At 47.3% G+C, this 20,229-nt stretch overlaps 1 protein-coding gene across 1 annotated transcript in view; it reads right to left on the reverse strand.

Annotated features, from left to right (window-relative positions):
• LOC139435170 (uncharacterized) overlaps window positions 1–16,003 on the reverse strand; it is a 68,315-nt gene extending 52,312 nt beyond the window's left edge. Inside the window, exon 1 of the mRNA XM_071205595.1 lies at window positions 15,867–16,003. Within this exon, the coding sequence (XP_071061696.1) occupies window positions 15,867–16,003 (137 nt within the window). The remainder of the gene's footprint in view (window positions 1–15,866) is intronic.
• Between the last annotated feature and the right edge of the window lie 4,226 nt (window positions 16,004–20,229).

Genomic DNA, 20,229 nt, shown 5'->3' on the forward strand with positions numbered 1-20,229 from the left:
TTCCTCTGACTCGTTCCAACTCCTGCCTCCAAACTCTGCTGCAGAAACTCTCCTCTCTACTCTCTCATCCTCTCTGGACTCTCTCTGTCCTCTCACATCTCGGCAGGCTCGTCAGTCCCCTCCTGCTCCCTGGCTAAATGACGCACTGCGTGCTAATAGAACCGTCCTTAGGGCAGCAAAGCGGAAATGGTGGAAATCCAAACACCGTGACGACCTCCTAACCTATCAGGCTCTCCTCTCCTCTTTCTCTTCTTCGATCTCTCAGGCAAAAAGCACTTTCTTTCAAGATAAGATCCAATCTTCATATTCCAATCCTAAAAAACTATTTTCCATCTTCTCCTCCCTCTTGGACCCTCCCAAAGCCCCTTCCCCCTCCTCCCTTCTGTCAAGCGACTTTGTTAACCACTTTGAAAAAAAGGTTGACGATATTCGCTCTTCTTTTTCTGACTCACCTCTACTCACCGCCGGATCACCTGAGCCACCTTCAACCGGCACACTAACCTCCTTTTCCCCTCTCTCTCCAAGTGAGGTTCTTACCCTCATTACCTCTGCCCGCCCCACCACCTGTCCTCTGGACCCTATCCCTTCAAACCTCCTTCAGACTATCGCTCCTGATATTCTACCGTTTCTCACCCATTTCATCAACACTTCTCTAACTTCTGGTCACTTTCCAAACAGTCTCAAGGAGGCAAGAGTAAACCCTCTCCTAAAGAAACCCACTCTCGACCCGTCTGACGTTATAAACTACAGGCCTGTCTCTCTCCTCCCGTTCCTGTCTAAAACACTTGAACGCGCTGTCTTTAAACAACTCTCCCGTTATCTCCATCAGAACAACCTTCTGGATCCGCACCAGTCTGGTTTCAAGGCAGGTCACTCCACAGAAACTGCTCTCATTGCTGTCACTGAGGAACTGCACACTGCCAAAGCAGCATCCCTCTCCTCTGTCCTCATCCTGTTGGACCTGTTTGCTGCATTCAACACGGTGAACCATCAGATCCTCCTTCGCACTCTCCAAGAACTTGGAGTTTCAGGCTCTGCACTTTCCCTCCTCACCTCATACCTCAAAGACCGCACCTACAGGGTTACTTGGAGAGGGTCTGAGTCCGACCCTTGTCAATTAACTACAGGGGTCCCTCAGGGCTCTGTTCTTGGTCCTCTCCTCTTCTCCCTGTACACAAACTCGCTCGGATCTGTCATTAGCCCGCATGGTTTTTCATACCACTACTACGCTGACGACACCCAATTAATTCTGTCCTTTCCCCGCTCAGAGACCCAGGTCGTCGCACGCATCTCTGCTTGTTTAGCTGACATCTCTCAGTGGATGTCCGCTCATCATCTCAAGCTCAACCTTGACAAGACTGAAGTGCTTTTCCTTCCGGGATAAGATTGTCCCTCTCTTGACCTGACTATCAACATCGGCCCCTCTGTTGTTTCCCCGACTCAGACTGCAAGGAATCTGGGTGTGATCCTAGATAACAACCTGTCGTTTACTGCAAACATCGCTGCTACAACCCGCTGCTGCAGATACACGCTTTTCAACATCAGGAAGATACGCCCCCAGCTGACCCAGAAATCGACGCAGGTTCTGGTCCAGGCTCTCGTCACCTCACGCCTAGACTACTGCAACTCCCTCCTGGCTGGTCTACCTGCATATGCCATCCGACCTCTGCAGCTCATTCAGAATGCAGCGGCTCGTCTGGTCTTCAACCTTCCAAAATGTTCCCACACCACGCCGCTCCTCCGCTCCCTCCACTGGCTTCCGGTAACTGCTAGAATCCACTTCAAGACACTGGTACTTGCGTACCATGCTGCGAATGGATCTGGCCCTTCCTACATCCAGGACATGGTTAAACCGTACACCCCAGCGCGTGCACTTCGCTCTGCATCAGCCAAACGGCTCGCTGCACCCTCGCTGCGAGGGGGACCCAAGTTCCCATCAGCAAAAACACGTGGGTTTGCTATCCTGGCTCCAAAATGGTGGAATGAGCTCCCCATTGAAATCAGGACCGCAGAAAGCTTACACACCTTCCGGCGCAGACTGAAAACTCATCTCTTTCGACTCCACTTCGAGCGATAGAATGACTAACAAAGAACTGCTAACAGAGCACTTATATACTAATAAAGGACTGGCTTATCTAAAGCCAGTTGAGTAGCACTTGAAACGATTGGCTCTTTGAAACCTGATGTTCTTATATGATTCTGTTTTCTTCAAGGTTGTGTCTTCCTTGTCGAATGTACTTATTGTAAGTCGCTTTGGATAAAAGCGTCAGCTAAATGCAATGTAATGTAATGTAATGTAATGTAATGTAACAGCGAAACACAGCCAAACTCACCCTGAGCACACACAAAGTCACAGCCGAAGTAAAAACAATAAGTGTGGCTTGATATTGAGTAAGAAAAAGGTTGATAAACGCTGTGAGAATGGGTCTGCAGAGAGAATTTCGCTGCGATCCCAACTGTCTGTTATCAGCCTGCAGCCAGGGAGGAGAGATCAGCAGAGCTGCATGCACTGAGTGTGTGAGGAAGTCCGTGGATTGGTCAATTTGGACCAATCAGCGGGGGCTTAACGTAACGGCTGCGCGGACGTAACGTAACGGCTCCATGGATTGGTCCATTTCGTTCCGGGGACGACATGACATCATGATGTACCCGGAAGAATCAAATGGACAGTGACGTATCTCCAACGAGGCGTTTTGGGGAGGTATTTTCTGTGTTAGAGTTTTACTCCCTACATGGTGTACTTTGAGGGTTTTGACTCTGCACACCGTTTACATGCATAAAAACCTTCATAACACACAAGGGGACGGGTAATAACCGGAAAAGCATGACATGTCACCTTTAACATGTTTTGTGGTTAGAAGCCAGAAATAAGTTATTTTGTTAAAACAAGTGGAAGAGATTTCTAAGTTTTGTTGTATGACATAAAATATGTCAGGAAATACTCCAATCCTAAATGTCTGAAGCTTCTATGTCACGATCTGTCTGTGTTGTGTTTTGGCTTGTCTTTTTCTGTCTTTGGTTTCCTGTTTTCCCTCCCTGATTACCCGATTGTGTTCACCTGGTGCCCCTGTGTTTTCTCCTCCCTCCTCACCTGTCTCTTGTTTGTTTGATTAGTCATGTGTGCATTTAGGTTCTGTGTTTTCTGTTAGTTCCTTGTTGTAGTTGGACGTTGTTCACGGGGTGAGAGTTCTGTTTTGTCCTAGTTTGTTTCATTTTAGCTTTGAAATAAAGGTGTTTTTTCTGAGAAATCTGCATTTCGGTCCTGCCTGCTGCGCTCATCCTTGACTGAAGGAACTAACCAAATATCGGCCCAGCAGATCCTTTTGAGCAGGAATTATTGGATTTTTCCTTTTTTTTGGCTAACTGCTCTGATCGATGGAGGGGAGCGTCCGGGGTTCAGCAGCGAGAGGCAGCTCTGTTAGAGGCGCGCCAGATGGCTATGGAGAAGCCAGGCTTAGTGAAATTCTTACCTGGCTGAATTTTGGATTTCCTCTCGGTGTGTTAACCCCTGCCTGCTAACCCCAGCCATGCTGGCTCCATCCATCCATCCATCCATCTTCTCCCGCTTATCCGTGGTCGGGTCGCGGGGGCAGCAGTTCCAGCAGAGAGCCCCAAACTTTCTTTTCCCTGGCGACATCAACCAGCTCTGACTGGGGGATCCCAAGGCGCTCCCAGGCCAGCGAAGAGATATAATCCCTCCACCTGGTCCTAGGTCTACCCCTTGGTCTCTTCCCAGCTGGACGTGCCTGGAACACCTCCCTAGGGAGGCGCCCAGGTGGCATCCTAACTAGGTGCCCGAACCACCTCAACTGGCTTCTTTCGACGCGAAGGAGGAGCGGCTCAACTCCGAGTCCCTCCCTGATGACCGAACTTCTCACCTTATCTCTAAGGGAGACACCAGCCACCCGGCGGAGGAAACCCATCTCGGCCGCTTGTATCCGCGATCTCGTTCTTTCGGTCATGACCCATCCTTCATGACCATAGGTGAGGGTAGGAACGAAAATGGCCCGGTAGACAGAGAGCTTTGCCTTCCGGCTCAGCTCCCTTTTCGTCACAACGGTGCGGTAAAGCGACTGCAATACCGCTCCCGCTGCTCCGATTCTCCGGCCCATCTCACGCTCCATTGATCCCTCACTCGAGAACAAGACCCCGAGATACTTGAACTCCTTCACTTGGGGTAAGGACTCATTCCCTACTTGGAGTGGACAGTCCATCGGTTTCCTGCTGAGAACCATGGCCTCAGATTTGGAGGTGCTGATCCTCATCCCAGCCGCTTCACACTCGGTTGCGAACCGATCCAGTGAGTGCTGAAGGTCGCAGACCGATGAAGCCATCAGAACCACATCATCTGCAAAAAGCAGTGGTGCAATCCTTAGTCCACCGAACTGCAGACCCCCCCCCCCACGACTACGCCTCGAAATCCGATCCATGTATATTACAAACAGGATTGGTGACAAAGCGCAGCCCTGGCGGAGGCCAACCCTCACCGGAAATGGGTCCGACTTACTGCCGAGGACCCGGACACAGCTCTCGCTTTGGGAGTACAGAGATTGGATGGCCCTGAGTAGAGACCCCCTCACCCCATACTCCCGCAGCACCTCCCACAGTAACTCCCTGGGAACCCGGTCATACGCCTTCTCCAAGTCTACAAAACACATGTAGACCGGATAAGCGTACTCCCAGGCCCCCTCCAGGATCCTTGCGAGAGTAAAAAGCTGATCCGTCGTTCCACGACCAGGACGGAATCCGCATTGTTCCTCCTCAATCTGAGGTTCGACAATCGGCCTGACCCTCCTTTCGAGTACCTTGGAGTAAACTTTCCCGGGGAGGCTGAGTAGTGTGATGCCTCTGTAATTGGCACACACCCTCTGATCCCCCTTTTTGAAAAGGGGGACCACCACCCCGGTCTGCCACTCCTTCGGTACCGTTTCCGACTTCCACGCAACGTTGATGAGACGTGTCAACCATGACAGTCCCTCAACACCCAGAGCCTTCAGCATTTCCGGGCGGATCTCATCCACCCCCGGGGCTTTGCCACTGTGGAGTTGTTTGACGACCTCAGTGACCTCCCCCCGGGAGATTGGCGTTGATCCCCCGTCATACTCCAGCTCTGCCTCTAACATAGAGGGCGGAGTTGTCGGGTTCAGGAGTTCCTCAAAGTGTTCCTTCCAACGTCCCAACACTCCATCAGTTGAGGTCAACAACGTCCCATCCTTACTGTACACAGCTTGGATGGTTCCCTGCTTCCCCCTCCTGAGGTGTCGGACAGTTTTCCAGAACAACTTTGGTGCCGCCCGAAAGTCCTTCTCCATGTCTTCTCCGAACTTCTCCCACACCCGCTGCTTTGCCTCGGCCACGGATGAGGCTGCTGCCCTTCGGGCCTGTCGGTACCTTGCAACTGCTTCGGGAGTCCCCCGGGATAACAAATCCCTGAAGGCCTCCTTCTTCAGTCGGACGGCTTCCCTGACCACCGGTGTCCACCAGGAGGTTCGAGGGTTACCGCCCCTTGAGGCACCTAAGACCTTGAGACCACAGCTCCCCACCGCGGCTTCGGCAATAGAGGCTTTGAACACCGACCACTCTGGTTCAATGTCCCCAACCTCCACAGGAATGCCCGAAAAGCTCCGCCGGAGGTGTGAGTTGAAGGCCTCCTGAACTTGGGCCTCCTCCAGACGTTCCCAGTTCACCCGAACTACACGTTTGGGCTTACCAGGTCTATCCAGAGGCTTCCCCCGCCACTCGACCCAACTCACCACCAGATGGTGATCAGTTGACAACTCCGCCCCTCTCTTTACCCGAGTGTCCAAAACATACGGCCTCAGGTCCGATGATACGATAACGAAATCGATCATGGACCTTCTGCCTAGGGTGCTCTGGTACCACGTACACTTATGAGCATCCTTATGTTCGAACATGGTGTTTGTTATGGCCAATCCATGACTAGCACAGAAGTCCAGTAACAAACCACCACTCCGGTTCAGATCAGGGGGGCCGTTCCTCCCAATCACGCCCCTCCAAGTGTCTCCATCATTGCCCACATGTGCGTTGAAGTCTCCCAGCAAGACTAAGGAGTCCCCTTCAGGAGCCCCATACAGGACTCTTTCCAGGGTCTCCAAGAAGGCCGAATACTCTGAACTGCTGTTGGGTGCATAAGCACACACAACAGTCAGAGTTTTCCCCCCCATAACCCGCAGGCGTAGGGAGGCGACCCTCTCGTCCACTGGGGTAAACTCCAACAACGAAGCACCTAACCGGGGACTTGTGAGTATCCCCACACCCGCCCGGCGCCTCACACCTTGAGCAACTCCGGAGAAGAATAGAGTCCAACCCCTATCCAGAAGTAAGGTTCCAGAGCCGACGCTGTGCGTAGAGGTGAGCCCAACCAGATCCAACTGGTACCGCTCCACCTCCCGCACAAGCTCCGGCTCCTTCCCCCCCAGAGAGGTGACGTTCCACGTCCCCAAAGCCAGCTTCTGCCGCCCGGGTCTGGTCCGTCGAGACCCTCCGCTTTCACTGCCACCCGTCTGGCAGCGCACCCGACCCCATCGATGTTTCCCGTAGGTGGTGGGCCCGCGGGACAGAGAAGCGGAGGTGTTGCCCACGTTGCCTTTTCGGGCTGGGCCCGGCCGGGCTCCGTGGCAAGCCCGGCCACCAGACGCTCGCCGACGAGTCCTCCTTCTGGGCCTGGCTCCAGAAGGGGACCCCGGGCTTCCTCCGGGCCGGGTATCCTCACTTCTTGTTTTTCCTTTCATGAGGTCTTTTGAACCAATCTTAGTCTGGCCCCTTGCCTGAGACCAATTTGCCATGGGAGACCCTACCAGGAACACAAGGTTCCAGACAACACAGCCCCCAGGTTCATCAGGGCACACAAACCTCTCTACCACGGTAAGGTGCTGGTTCTTCAGAGAGGCTCCCTGCTTCCCAATTCCCATTATGACACCACACGCATCGGTGTGTTCCGTCTGGAGTCAACCCTTGCTTCGGCCCCAGCAGCCATGGTTTCAGCCCCAGTTCTGGCCCCAGCAGCCATGGTTCCGGCCCCAGTTCAGGCCCCTGCAGCCATGGTTCCAGCCTCAGTTCTGGCCCCAGCAGCCATGGTTCCGGCCCCAGTTCTGGCCCCAGCAGCCATGGTTCCGGCCCCAGTTCTGGCCCCAGCAGGCCATGGTTCCAGCCTCAGTCCTGGCCCCAGCAGACATGGTTTCGACTCCAGCCCCTCGTCTCCGGCCGACGCCAGCTCCCAGTGTCCTGTCGGCGTACCGGCCGACGCCAGCTCCCCGTGCCCTGTCGGCATTCAGGCCGACTCCAGCCCCCCGTGTTCTGTTGGCGAACCGACCATCTCAAGTCTCTGTCAAGTTCCTTCTCAAGTCCCCTCTCAAGCCACATCTCCAGCTCCCTCTCGAGTTCCCTCTCAAGTTCCCTCTCGAGTCTCCTTTCAAGTCACCTCTCGAGTCTCCTTTCAAGTCACCTCTCGAGTCTCCTCTCAAGTCACCCCTCGAGTTCCCTCTCGAGTCTCCTCTCAAGTTCCCTCTCGAGTCTCCTTTCAAGTCACCTCTCGAGTCTCCTCTCAAGTCCCCCCTCGAGTCCCCTCTCAAGTCACCCTTCGAGTTCCCTCTCAAGTCTCTTCTCGAGTTCCCTCTCAAGCCTCCTTTCAGGTCACCTCTCTAGTCCCTCTTCTGGTCCCTTCCCGAGTCCCTCCTCTAGTCCCTTCTCTAGTCCCATCTCAAGTCCCATCTCTAGTCCCTACTCAATTCCCTTCTCAAGTCCCTCGTCAATTCTCTAGTCCCCTCTCCAGTCCCCTCTCCAGTCCCCTCTCGAGTCCCCTCTCGAGTTCCCTCTCGAGTCCCCTCTCGAGTCACCTCTCGAGTTCCCTTCTCAAGTCCCTCGTCTAGTCCCTCCTCTAGTCCCTCCTCTAGCTCCTCCTCTAGTCCCACCTCTAGTCCCTCCTCTAGTCCCCCTCTCTAGTTCCCCCTCGGTTCCCCTCTTGAGTCCCCTCTCTAGTTCCCCCTTCGAGTCTCCTCTCGAGTCACGTCTCAAGTCCCTACCCAATGTCCTGGTCCGTTGAAGGTTCCGCTGGGGGTCCTGCCAACTCCATGTCCTGTTCCGTTGGATGCCCCGCCGACTACTCCTCTGCCGGGGGTCTTGCCAACCCTATGTCCTGTGCCGTTGGAGGCCCCGTCAACTGCTCCTCTGCCGGGGGTCCTGCCAATCCTATGTCCGTGCCGTTGGAGGTTCCACAGGAGGTCCTGCCAACCCTATGTCCTGTGCCGTTGGAGGTTCCGCTGGGGTTCCTGCCAGCTCCATGTCCTGTCCCATTGAGGGTCCCGTCGACTACTCTCCTGCCGGGGGTCCTGCCAACCCTGTGTCCTGTCCCGTTGGGGGTCCCGTCGACGACTCTTCTGCCGGGGGTCCTGCCAACCCTATGTCCTGTGCCGTTGGAGGTTCCGCTGGGGTTCCTGCCAGCTCCATGTCCTGTCCCATTGGGGGTCCCGTGGACTACTCTCCTGCCGGGGGTCCTGCCAACCCTGTGTCCTGTCCCGTTGGGGGTCCCGTCGACGACTCTTCTGCCGGGGTCCTGCCAATCCCATGTCTTGTTCCGTTGGAGGTCCCGCCGTCACCTGTCTCGCCGGGGGTCCTGCCAACTCCTGGTCCTCTTCCGTGGGGGATCCTGCCGAAGCCTGTCCCACCGGCTCCGGTTCCTGTCCGGCTGACACCGGGTCCTGCCCGGTCTCCGGAGCTGTCCCGTCAGCGCTTTCCTGCCCGGCCTCCGAAGCTGTCTGGTCTTCGCCCTCGAGCCCAGCCCCCTGAGAGCCGCGGTCTTCGCCCTCGGGCCCGGCCCCCTGACTCTTCCTTGGATTCTGCCTTGCCCCCGGGCCGTCCGCCCGAGTCCCCCACCTTGGACTCTGCATTGCCCCCGGGCCGTCCGCCCGAGTCCCCCTTTTAGAACTCTGCCTTGCCCCCGGGCCTTCCGCCCGAGACCCCATCCTTGAACTCTGGCTTGCCCCCGGGCCGTCCGCCCGAGTCCCCCTTTTTTAACTCTGCCTTGCCCCCAGGCCGCTGTGCCCCTGGGCTGTCAGCCCAAACCCATCCTCCAGTCCCCCTCCACCCACCCTGCTGGACTTTTTTTGGGAGGTCTGGGATCCGTCCCTTGAGGGGGGGGGGTACTGTCACGATCTGTCTGTGTTGTGTTTTGTCTTGTCTTTGGTTACCTGTTTTATTTTGTAAAGTGTTCACCTCCTGTTTTTCCTGTTGGTTTCTGTCTGTTTTCCCTCCCTGATCACCCGATTGTGTTCACCTGGTGCCCCTGTGTTTTCTCCTCCCTCCTCACCTGTCTCTTGTTTGTTTAATTAGTCATGTGTGCATTTAGGTTCTGTGTTTTCTGTTAGTCTTTGTTAGTTCCTTGTTGTAGTTGGACATTGTTCACGGGGTGAGAGTTCTGTTTTGTCCTAGTTTGTTTCATTTTAGCCTTGAAATATAGGTGTTTTTTCTGAGGAATCTGCGTTTGGGTCCTGCCTGCTTTGCTCATCCTTGACATTCTATGTGTCATAAAAACAGCGGTTGATAAACCAGTGGCTAATTAAAACTACTTAACCTCATCCTGTAGTTCGTATATGGCATTACGCAAGCTTAAATATTGCAGATTGCATTTACACTTAAAAAATCTAAAGTGGTGTTAATATGTGGAGATTATCAACGTGACACAAAGTTTTTTCTGCAATAAACAGAAATCCAATGGGTAAATCCCATTGCTTTTTGTCAAGGGAGCCCTTGTGATGCCGACTTCCTGGCATCAGCATCACTCCATCACTCCACCACTCTCTTGTCTAATTATTTAACTCCTCTCCTCTTCTACCAATATGGCCTCCATCTTCTTGCTGTCCTCTCCCTCCTCTTTCCACTTCCCTTCCTCGCCGACCTTCTAACATTTTTTTCCCTCCTCATTTCCTCTCCTTGTCAGGGTATCAATTTCTGCCCCAGGCCTGGCCGACGCCCCCTTCTCTGCCCACACACACACACACACCTTTTCACATTGGAATAAGAATATGAAACACACATTGTGATACACACTCAAATACATGCTTTTGCAAACAACACACGCACACACACACACACACACCGTCCCCTCGGTGTGGTCAGGCGACTTGGGGTGACCTTTTCACCGATTCCCGTTATTAGAGAAACTGACATTCAAACCTCCCCAGCCCCCAGGACACTGAGACCACTTCTGAACCGCACACACACACACACACACACACACACACACACACACACACACACACACACACACACACACACACACACACACACACACACACACACACAGCAGTTTATCTCTCAACCAGAGGTTGCGCTAGACTTTTTCGCTGCCCGTCATTTTGACGGACGGGATCGTAACATTTCCGTCAAAATCCAGAATTACCCGTCGGCCTTTACACAACTCTGACGAGGGGGGGGGGGGGGAGCATGCTTGTGAACCGTCAATGGGGGGGGGCACCGTGTTATGCATGACCACTGCACCTCGTGGGAGCGCGCACAGCGTAAAGCCAAGGTTTGGAAACGGTATAATTTCCTTTTTGGAGGGCATGCATAACACGGCATAACACGGGAGCCTCGCTGCACGGAAACGTTGGCGCTGTTCCGAGTTTGTTCTAATCTGTCAAAATGAAGGACTGCTTTCAGATTTTTCTGTCATTGTTAAAAAGAATCCCTCATAGACGGAAAATATTCGGTTAACGAGCCCTCTGCTCTCAACATTCAAACAGGAGACTTTTACAAGTCCAGGCCCGTACTGGCCATCGGGAGTACCGGGAGGTTTCCCGATGGCCTGGCCTGTTAAGTGGCCTGCTGGCCTGAGGATTTTTTTTATACGTATGTATTGTGAACACAACGCTGTGCAAATGTGGGTCTGACTCTGCCTCACAGAGGGTGACTGGCTGTCTACATGATGTGGCCTGCCCACATGGCCACTTTCATACAGATCATACACTAATGCCCTCGATTGGTCTCTGTGTGTCATTCAAGCTCGGGAGGGTGTGTGTGTATGTGTGGCGCGAGCGAGCGAGAAAGCGTGTGCACCGGTTACGTGTAGCCTATTGTTGTTGTTAGCATCTGGTGCTAGCTAGCTGCGCTAACGGATATAAGGAGCTGTTTCAACAACAAGGTGGGGGGAGAGTCCTCTGCTGTCAGACTGAGAGGATGATAACTACAGCTCAGGGCCTCATTTATAACGCTGTGCGTAGGATTCACGTTGGAAGGTTGCTTACGTAGTAGAAATCTAAAAATTAGGTACAGAAATGTTCCTCCATTTTCCGATTCACAAAACATTGCGTACCGGCGAGGAAAGTGCGTACGGCACTTCCTACGCCGGTTTCCCTTTATAAATCACAATCGACTCGAAATGCGGTGCAGCTTTTGCGGTCTTCACGTAACGCCAATATTTGCCTATAAATAGTCAAAGAAACGCCCATTCATTGATTCATGTTGACTGACTGCAGGAAGAAGATCGCAGGAAATGACGACAGAACAGCTAAAATAGACATCTCACACGTGTCAGATTTTGATTATTTTGGGGAGGTCAAGATAAATCATATTGTTTGGTGGATGCAGTTTGAACCAGAGTAGCAGCATGGAGGTCGGATCGTCACCAAATTAAATTATAAGTGGTCCGAAAAAGGTTAATGACAAAAGATATATACATAGCCTTCCTCAGGCAGTGTGTTTGTACCGGTACCCCTTGATGAGAAACTAAGAAATGATCGGGGAATCCCTCCGGAATGGAGTCATGACGACTGGATCTGAATTATGTTTTTGTATATTTGGTGGTTTGTGTCCCAGCTGTCGATCAGCTGTGCGCAGCATCTCCACTGCAGCCTGTGCATCTCAACCCCCCCCCCCCAGCAACTCTATATCCACCAGTTAAAGGAAATACAACTAATGTGTTGTGTTATATTCGCTGTACAATTTACCACATATGGTGTTCTTAGTTTCCATACCTCCTGTGTTTTACGAGCGACTTATCAAGTCTTGGCAAACGGCATAAAACACGATTAAACATGATAGTAGCCTATATAAAACCATGCTCGTATCTACAACCTATAGAAATGCAAATTAAATGGTCGGCAAAATTAAAATCCCAAAAATATAGAGCTTTGTGAACATTAAAGCATGGAGACATGTCACAGTATTGGCTCCAAATACATATATGAACCTGAAATGAGTATAAGAGGACCCCTTTATGGAGTTGTCTTTTGAAGGGGGATCCCAACGATTTCATACATATTTTCTTTAATCACGAGAGTTGCTACGTAGTCTGTAAAAGCAGTCGTATAATGTGTACAAGTCTGAGAAAATGACTGATGATGTTATCTTATAACGGTTATCTGAGGCTAAGGGAGCTTTAAGGATGTACTACTTCTTTAATGCTTCAATCTCTTTTGATGTATATATTCTTTTTAATGTTATTGTATCTTGTATCGGACATTTTAATTTAATTTCGAATGTTTGATATAATATCTTGTTCTTTTTATTTTATTTTTATTTTTTCAAAAGCTTTTATTGTCATTGTACAGAATACAACGAGATGTATAGTCACTTCTCCAGCGAGTGCTTTAAAACAGACATATTGAAACACAGATTAAAAGGTCTGACAGTTACGACCAGCAAGTAGTGCACACAGCTTCGGATGGTCATGTAGATGACCAGGATTAATAAATAAATGAATAAAATAGAATTATGATAAAATATATATAATAAATATTACAGTGTATACATTGAGACATATTTGATCTTTTATTCAACATTTTACTTTATTTTCTTAGGTTTATATACATTATTTTATCCTTTTTATCGCACATTTGTACGTATTATGTTGTATAGTATTTTATGTTATCTATGTCTTGTTTTATTTCATTCTAAAATGGAACAACTGTCACAAAAAAATATTCCCCCTGGGATAATACAAATATTTCTGATTCTGATTCTTATGTTTGATTTATCAAAGATTTTAAATAAAAATGAATTAAAAGAGCGGCAACACATTCCTAATAGTAGTCTAGTGCTTTGCTGCATTAAAAACTAATGTTACTGATACAGCTTGTGGTCTTCTTTTGCAAAGTATAATTAAGTTTTGGTTGTTTATCCACTTGATTAAACGCTTAGGGTACCTACCTTAATTTTGTATAATTGCATTGATCGTTTTTATTGTTCTTTTAGTGAATAAAGACCGATTTAGGGTGCCATAATCCCTCAGATTTGTATGGCTGGGCCGGCAAAAGACATAAATAACGTGATGGAAATTAGGCGTACACGTGTATGTATTCATGTTTGCATGACCCAACCACAAACAGTAATTGACCATAACAATACACTCACTTTGGTCTTATTTAGAATGGGCCTAACTGATTGCTGTTATTACGGTGAAATGGTGCCTGGTTTTAGTGGAGCTGGCCTCAACTCATTTGAAGTTACGCACACAGGAACAGAGAGGAGAGACGGTTGAACATAAACACAATCAGCTCAGGCCGTATTCAAGCTATCATTACTTTGTTATTGTGTTTTAATAGGCTACGGGTGGATGGATGGAAGGAAGAGAAAACAGGGAATGATGGAGAGAATGGGGTAGAGAAAATGTTTGCATCCTCTCTGTGTGTGGCCGTGCATACACAGAGAAGAGCTATAATAAAATCCTCAACTGTATGGATCCATAGCATTTAAATGGACTCACATTCAAACCGCCAATCATGTCAGGATGGTTATTCATGTTTCCTGTTTTATTTTGATAAGAGTTCACCCCCTGTGTTTGGTCTGGTTTTAGTTCCTGGCTCTGTGTTTTCCTGCCTTTCTGATTGTCTGATCATGTTCACATGCTACCTTTGCGCATTCCCACCCCAGCTGTGTCTTGTCTCTGTGATTAGTCCTGTGTGCAGGGCCCGACTGGGACAATAAGTCAGGCCGGGAATTATACACCCAGCCAGGCCACTACCAGTTGTTTTTGTGCCATTTTGCTGGATTTGTTTGTCAATATTTACAGCGTTGCTGCCCATAGTGATAGCCCTATAGTTTAAATCTACTACCCTAGAATAAACATAAGGACATGGGTTACTATTTTAAAAAATGGTGCAAATATATTTGGAAACCTATCCATCTGAACATGTTTTAAATGGGGGTCGACCTCAAACCCCTAGGGGGGTCCGGGGGCCGCTCCCCTGGTAAGATTTGTTATTTCATTTTGTTAAATGCACTTTGAGGGGAAAATAAAGAGACTAGATATATTGTAACACCCATATGAAACAGAACTGTATACATTTAAATATTCATAAGAACATGGCCATACCCAATAACATACCATATCCAATATGAAAAAACATTGAAACTTGTTTATGTTTGGTTCATTCTATAGTTGTGAGTGTGTCTGTGCTCCTGAATCAGCCTCACCTGTCTGTTTCCTCTCCTCCCTTCTCCTCTTAGAGGCAGCAGCAAAGACTAGTGTTTAGCTCTCAACAAGTTTTACAAGTTCATCTTACCCTTTTTCACCTAGTTGACTTTTTTTTCTTTGTATTCATGCATATTTTACTAATCACTCATTTAAATGTAAATATGTGTTTACATAAATGGTGACCAAACCGTTTGAGACCCACTGAGATAACTTAGACTAAGTTAACTATCTAAACACCCAGAGAGTCCTTAACCTCACCTAAGTCTCTCAGTCTGACAGGAGAGGACTCTCCTCCACCTTGTTGTTGAAACAGCTCCTTATATCCGTTAGAGCAGCTAGCACCAGATGATAACAACAACAATACAAGTAACCGGTGCTCTCTCTCTCTCTCTCTCTCTCTCTCTCTCTCTCTATATTTTAAATGGCATTTGGTGGATTACTAAAATTGTTTAAGTGGCACAGCCCGTCCCTAAGGCAATGTGAGGAAGGTTTCACTTCAGCTTTTACAAACTGACTCCCCCTGCATCTGCTGTGCAAATCTATTGTGTGACGCATTCACACACATCTGTCTGATCACACAGCATACGCAGACATCAAAAGCTGGGAGCTGGCTGAGGGGGCGGGGCTGTAGTGCTGTGTGTGTGACTCTGGACTAAACACAACATACCATACACTCCCCCACTTCAGCATGTACGCACACACACATGCACACACACACATGTTTAGTCTTCCCCCTGCGGTGTGCAACAAAGGTGTTCAGTCATGTGAAACCCAAGCCTTCAACCCGCAGCTTGACCGTTGACCTTTCTCACACACACACACACACACACACACACACACACACACACACACACACACACACACACACACACACACACACACACACACACACATATGAACCCAGAAGAGAGTAGTGTGTGTGTGTGTGTGTGTGTGTGTGTGTGTGTGTGTGTGTGTGTGTGTGTGTGTGTGTGTGTGTGTGTGTGTGTGTGTGTGTGTGTGTGTGTGTGTGTGTGTGTGTGTGTGTGTGTGTGTGTGTGTGTGTGTGTGTGTGTGTGTGTGTGTGTGTGTGTGTGTGTGTGTGTGTGTGTGTGTGTGTGTGTGTGTTTGAAGACATGAGGGAGGGTCACGGAAACATATACACACTGGCTCCAGACATAACAACCTCACACACTATGTCTCCTTATCCACAGCCTCTGTCTTTCTTTCCCACACACACAACTTCAGGGTTTATGCACTGCACTATCTCCTTCTCACACACACTCACACACTTCTCCGGCAAAGGTGACCCAACCTCCTCATCTGTGTAGTTGCCGCAATTAACCTTCACAGCCCCAGTGCATTTGGAGAGTGTGTGTCCTGAACTTGGTTACACAAGACAGGCATGAGTCTCCGGGGCATGTCGTCACACACACACACACCCACACACACATACCACCACACATGCACACTGGTAATCCATGTCTTTCCTGGACGTCCTTTTATCCAGCCCAGGCCCCAGGGATTTTCCGTGTGCCCGGCCAGACCGAGAGGCCTCATTCTGGGGTCAGAGATCAGAGCGATGCCCTTCATGACCCAGGAGGATCCAGGCCGGGCGGAGCACTAACAGCCTGCCGTCCGTGCGCCATGAGGTCACGGGGTCAGAATGCAGTCAGGGGAGGATGATATAACACAGAACATCGAGCTCATGAGTGCACAGAAGCAGGTTCATCTGGTTATACTTGCTTTGACAGCCTTTGTGTTACCATGTTACAGCAGTCAGACCATACATGATGAACAATAGAAAACACTTTGTAAGGCATGGAAAAGTGTGTATGCACATTGCAGAAGCCTGATCATTGTTCTAGCAGGAGATTATAAACACAATGTACAAATCGTTTAGTGTGTTACTTATTGTTATCATGTACACTGTAAAAATGGGCTACATTACAACAACTCAAAACTGTCTGCATTAGATTTTTGAGGCCAACTTTAACGTTTGAAGGAAAACTGCCCATTTGAGCCAACTAATTATCTTTACTTATTCAAAGGTAATGTAACTTCATGATTAGAGTTCCACTTACTGCCAAATGTTACTTTTTTTCATATAATGTATCTTTCATATGAGTAAAAAAACTTAACATTTCCAGTACTACCTACTGGGAACCTCAAACAATAACAGGTGTGCCAACTAATTCTGTCTGAAAACATTTGTCGTCTTTAGCATACATTGGATGTCGGAGTCCAGGACAGGATAGGTCACTTCCGTTCACTTCGCTTTAAATAAGCTAACATAACTTAATTAGACTCCAACCAATAATATGAAGTTTTGCCAACTCAACCTATGAAATGAGACATACTTTACTCATGAGACTTAATAAAGATATTTGTGATATCTACTTTAATGTATTTAGCCACACAATGAAATATTAATTGTTTACTTTACCAAAATATCCTCTTTCATTTTGACAGTGGATGGGACTGAACTACCATTTTCCAAGTCTTGGCTTTGAAAGGGCTTAAAACGTCAGTTGAAATCCGCTTTGCGCCGTAAAGAACATTAGATTGAAATGTGAACTACTCTATATATACTGTATATTATCAAATGGCAAGAGATTGTCCAGGTAATGTTACATTTTAAAAGATTAATTGACCAACAATATGAAAGATGCTATTCTGTGAACAACCAGACACTCAGGGCATGCTAATTTGACACATGTTGCTCTGTCAACTCCCCCAGCCATTAATTCATTCATTCACTCTGACAATGAATTTGAACTGCAGACCGAGTTCAGGGAGGAGTGGAAAAAATGAAAGAATGAAAAGAGAAGAAAAAGGAGGGAGGGAGCTTTCTTTTCTTCCTCTAAGCCTACTCCACGACCTTATGACCCTACACACCTAATAATAATAATAATAATAATAATAATAATAATAATAATAATAATAATAATAATAATAATAAACTACAAAAAATAAATAATAACCATAAATTACAAAAAATAGAAAAATAATATATAGAAAAATAAAAACTGAAAAATAAATCTAAATAGTACACATGGGTTGTTTTTCAGTTTTATATTTGTTTTTATATAGTTTTCACTATTCGAAAAGGTTTCACTATTATACAGAAGATTGCTGCAGGAGTTTGAGCCATGTCATAAAGACAGTCGGTAGGAAAATGATTTTAAAGCTCAACATGAGATTAAATGACTTCTTAACAGATATGATTTGCAGTGTGTTATTTTAGTCTAAACAGTGTGTGGTCACAGCGTGACATTACATAAGCGAGGTCAGATAAAGCTTTGAACCATAAACACATCAACCTCCTGACATCTCTTTTACAACTGCTGACAGTATCATGCACTGAAAGCACAGAGAATGTCAAGTGTGTAAAACAAATCAATACTTATACCAAAACAAAGCTTTGATTTATAGTTTGACTCAATCAAATCCCTGACTTTAATGTTTTAACTGCAGAGCTTAGCCTGCTTGCTACAGAAGTTTATGATGTCAACTAGGGATGTTCTTCTCGATCATTTATGTCAAACGCCATTGGAATTGGTTCTGTCACAAAACAGAATCACAATTGTGGATGTTATTGACGGCTGAATTTGAGTCACTTTAAGTGTTGCTGCCACCTAAAAAAGGATATTATCATTCATTTTGCTAAATGAGATAGGAAAGGACGACATTTTGAGAATTTAATCAGGGTTGCGGTCGAATCGTCAAAAAAGTCAGCTCCTGTGTCTCTTCCTTAACCACTATTTATTGACCTCAGGGAAACATTTAATGGGGTTAAGGAAAGATGAGAGTAGAGTGGTTCACTATAAAGGTTGTGGCTGCAAGGCATTGTGGGACAGCATTATCTCCTTTCCTTTAGTAACGGATGGTCCAGTGTATCCTAAACTAAAGGAGATTCCAAAGAAAGCCTTAAAGCTCCTTTTTGATCAGCTGGAGCATCTGAACAGGTCTTATCATGGCTGCCACTTTGAAACTTCTAGGTAATTGACTCAGTTAGGAACCTTCCTGAGCAGAAAAGACAGATTTGTTTTCATCGTTTTCGTCATCGATCTTAATGGTATTGATAACTTCTACTATCACAGTAACTCAGGGCAAGCAACCATAGCAGTGCCATGGATCCAGAGTTTTTAAATAAATGTCCGCCTTTTGAAAAAAAAACATGGGGCCTTAAAGCAAAAATTCAAATTTCAAAATTGTTCAAATATTGCCAATTTACGGAGCCCCCTAGGGGACATGGAGAAGAAAAAAAATTATAATTTAAACAAAAAATAAATAAATGTTTTGCGAGATCTCGCAAAACCCCTTTGCGAGATCTCGCAATACTTTTCATTTAGTAATTCCTGGTCAGTTCGGCCGCTACGGCAACACAGAAACCACAACAATGGAGTGGTTCATCGATTTTACTTTGAGCTTGGCCTTAAATATAAAGATATAACATCAGTGCTTGGCAATAGGCACGGGTTTCACACATAGACTGTATATATAAAAGGGTTTCACATAAGTGAAGACACCTCAAGAGAACACTCAGAACGAAGGGACATGCACGTTCCTCCGAGCTGAGTTATTGACAGATTCGAATTTCGCGGATCAATAACTCATGAACATAACGTTGTAAAAATACAAACAACATGACTTTACAATCATAGCAAGGTCGACAACGAGCTACAGAGTCGTTTTTATCAGAACAGTTCGATATGCGCCGTCATCCGAGCTAAACATCAAGAATTGGTCACAATCCGCAGCTGGAGGAGGGAGAGGAGTGCTTAGGGACCGTTTACAAACTGCAACGGGGTTTTGCGAGATCTCGCAAAGGGGTTTTGCGATATCTCGCAAAATGTTATTTTAATTTTTTTTCAAATAATGTTGTTGTTCTTCTCCATGTCCCCTAGGGGGCTCCGTACCAATTCATCTGGTTAGACGCTGTGATATACATGCAAATGAAGATTCAACACAGTATTTCTACTGTTTATTTCGTGATCAACGCATTAATTGACAGAATGATTAATTCCATATTGACAACTAGAGTATGCTGTGTTGTTGTGTCCATCTAATCTTTTTAGACAGATATCTACATTTCAGTGCTTTAATTCGCATGAGCTTAAGCAGCTCAACAGTCCGTTTCAGATAAATAGATGGATAGCTGACAGACTGCTTGTGTTTCCTCATCTCATATACTGTATAACTGTGGTGAGTGTTATCATTTCCAACATCGAAAGAAATGAGAACCATGTGAATGAAAAGTGTCCCTGAAGGAACATTGCTTAGTTTCAAGGAGTTATTTTGTTGTTCTGCATATTTAACCAATCATAGTTTGACCTGTAGCCCATCTTAGTACTGTATGCAAACATTGCACTTATTTAAGTTAACCAAATGGCCTCGCCACCATGAATTAATATCAGGTCAGATATAAACTTTATTTCCAGCTCCAATTATCGCAGCGAGTTTCAATCTGCGGATCTTAAGTCAGCGTCTTAAATTGCAATTCCTACACAGGGGCGTTAAGTGTGTTGTGGTCAAAGGCGGTCAATGTCAATGCATTATTCCTTTACCGGTTTTGACTGCAATTTGTTTACATGCTGGACTGGCCTTGTGGCCATTATACTGTATGTGCTAAGTAATGATACCAAAGTAGGAAGGAAGACAGACAAAACATACACTCACACACAGATCTTTATCAAGATTCTTTTGGAATCGTGTTGCGCCAAGGCCATACGGTTACAAATGCAGTTTGAAAACATGCTTTGTTTAGAGCATATTTTAGTGTTAAGACCCTGCAGGCCAAAGACAAATCCATGGGA

Source organism: Pseudochaenichthys georgianus, chromosome 15 (genome assembly GCF_902827115.2).
Source record: "Pseudochaenichthys georgianus chromosome 15, fPseGeo1.2, whole genome shotgun sequence".
NCBI classification, from domain to species: Eukaryota; Metazoa; Chordata; class Actinopteri; order Perciformes; family Channichthyidae; genus Pseudochaenichthys; species Pseudochaenichthys georgianus.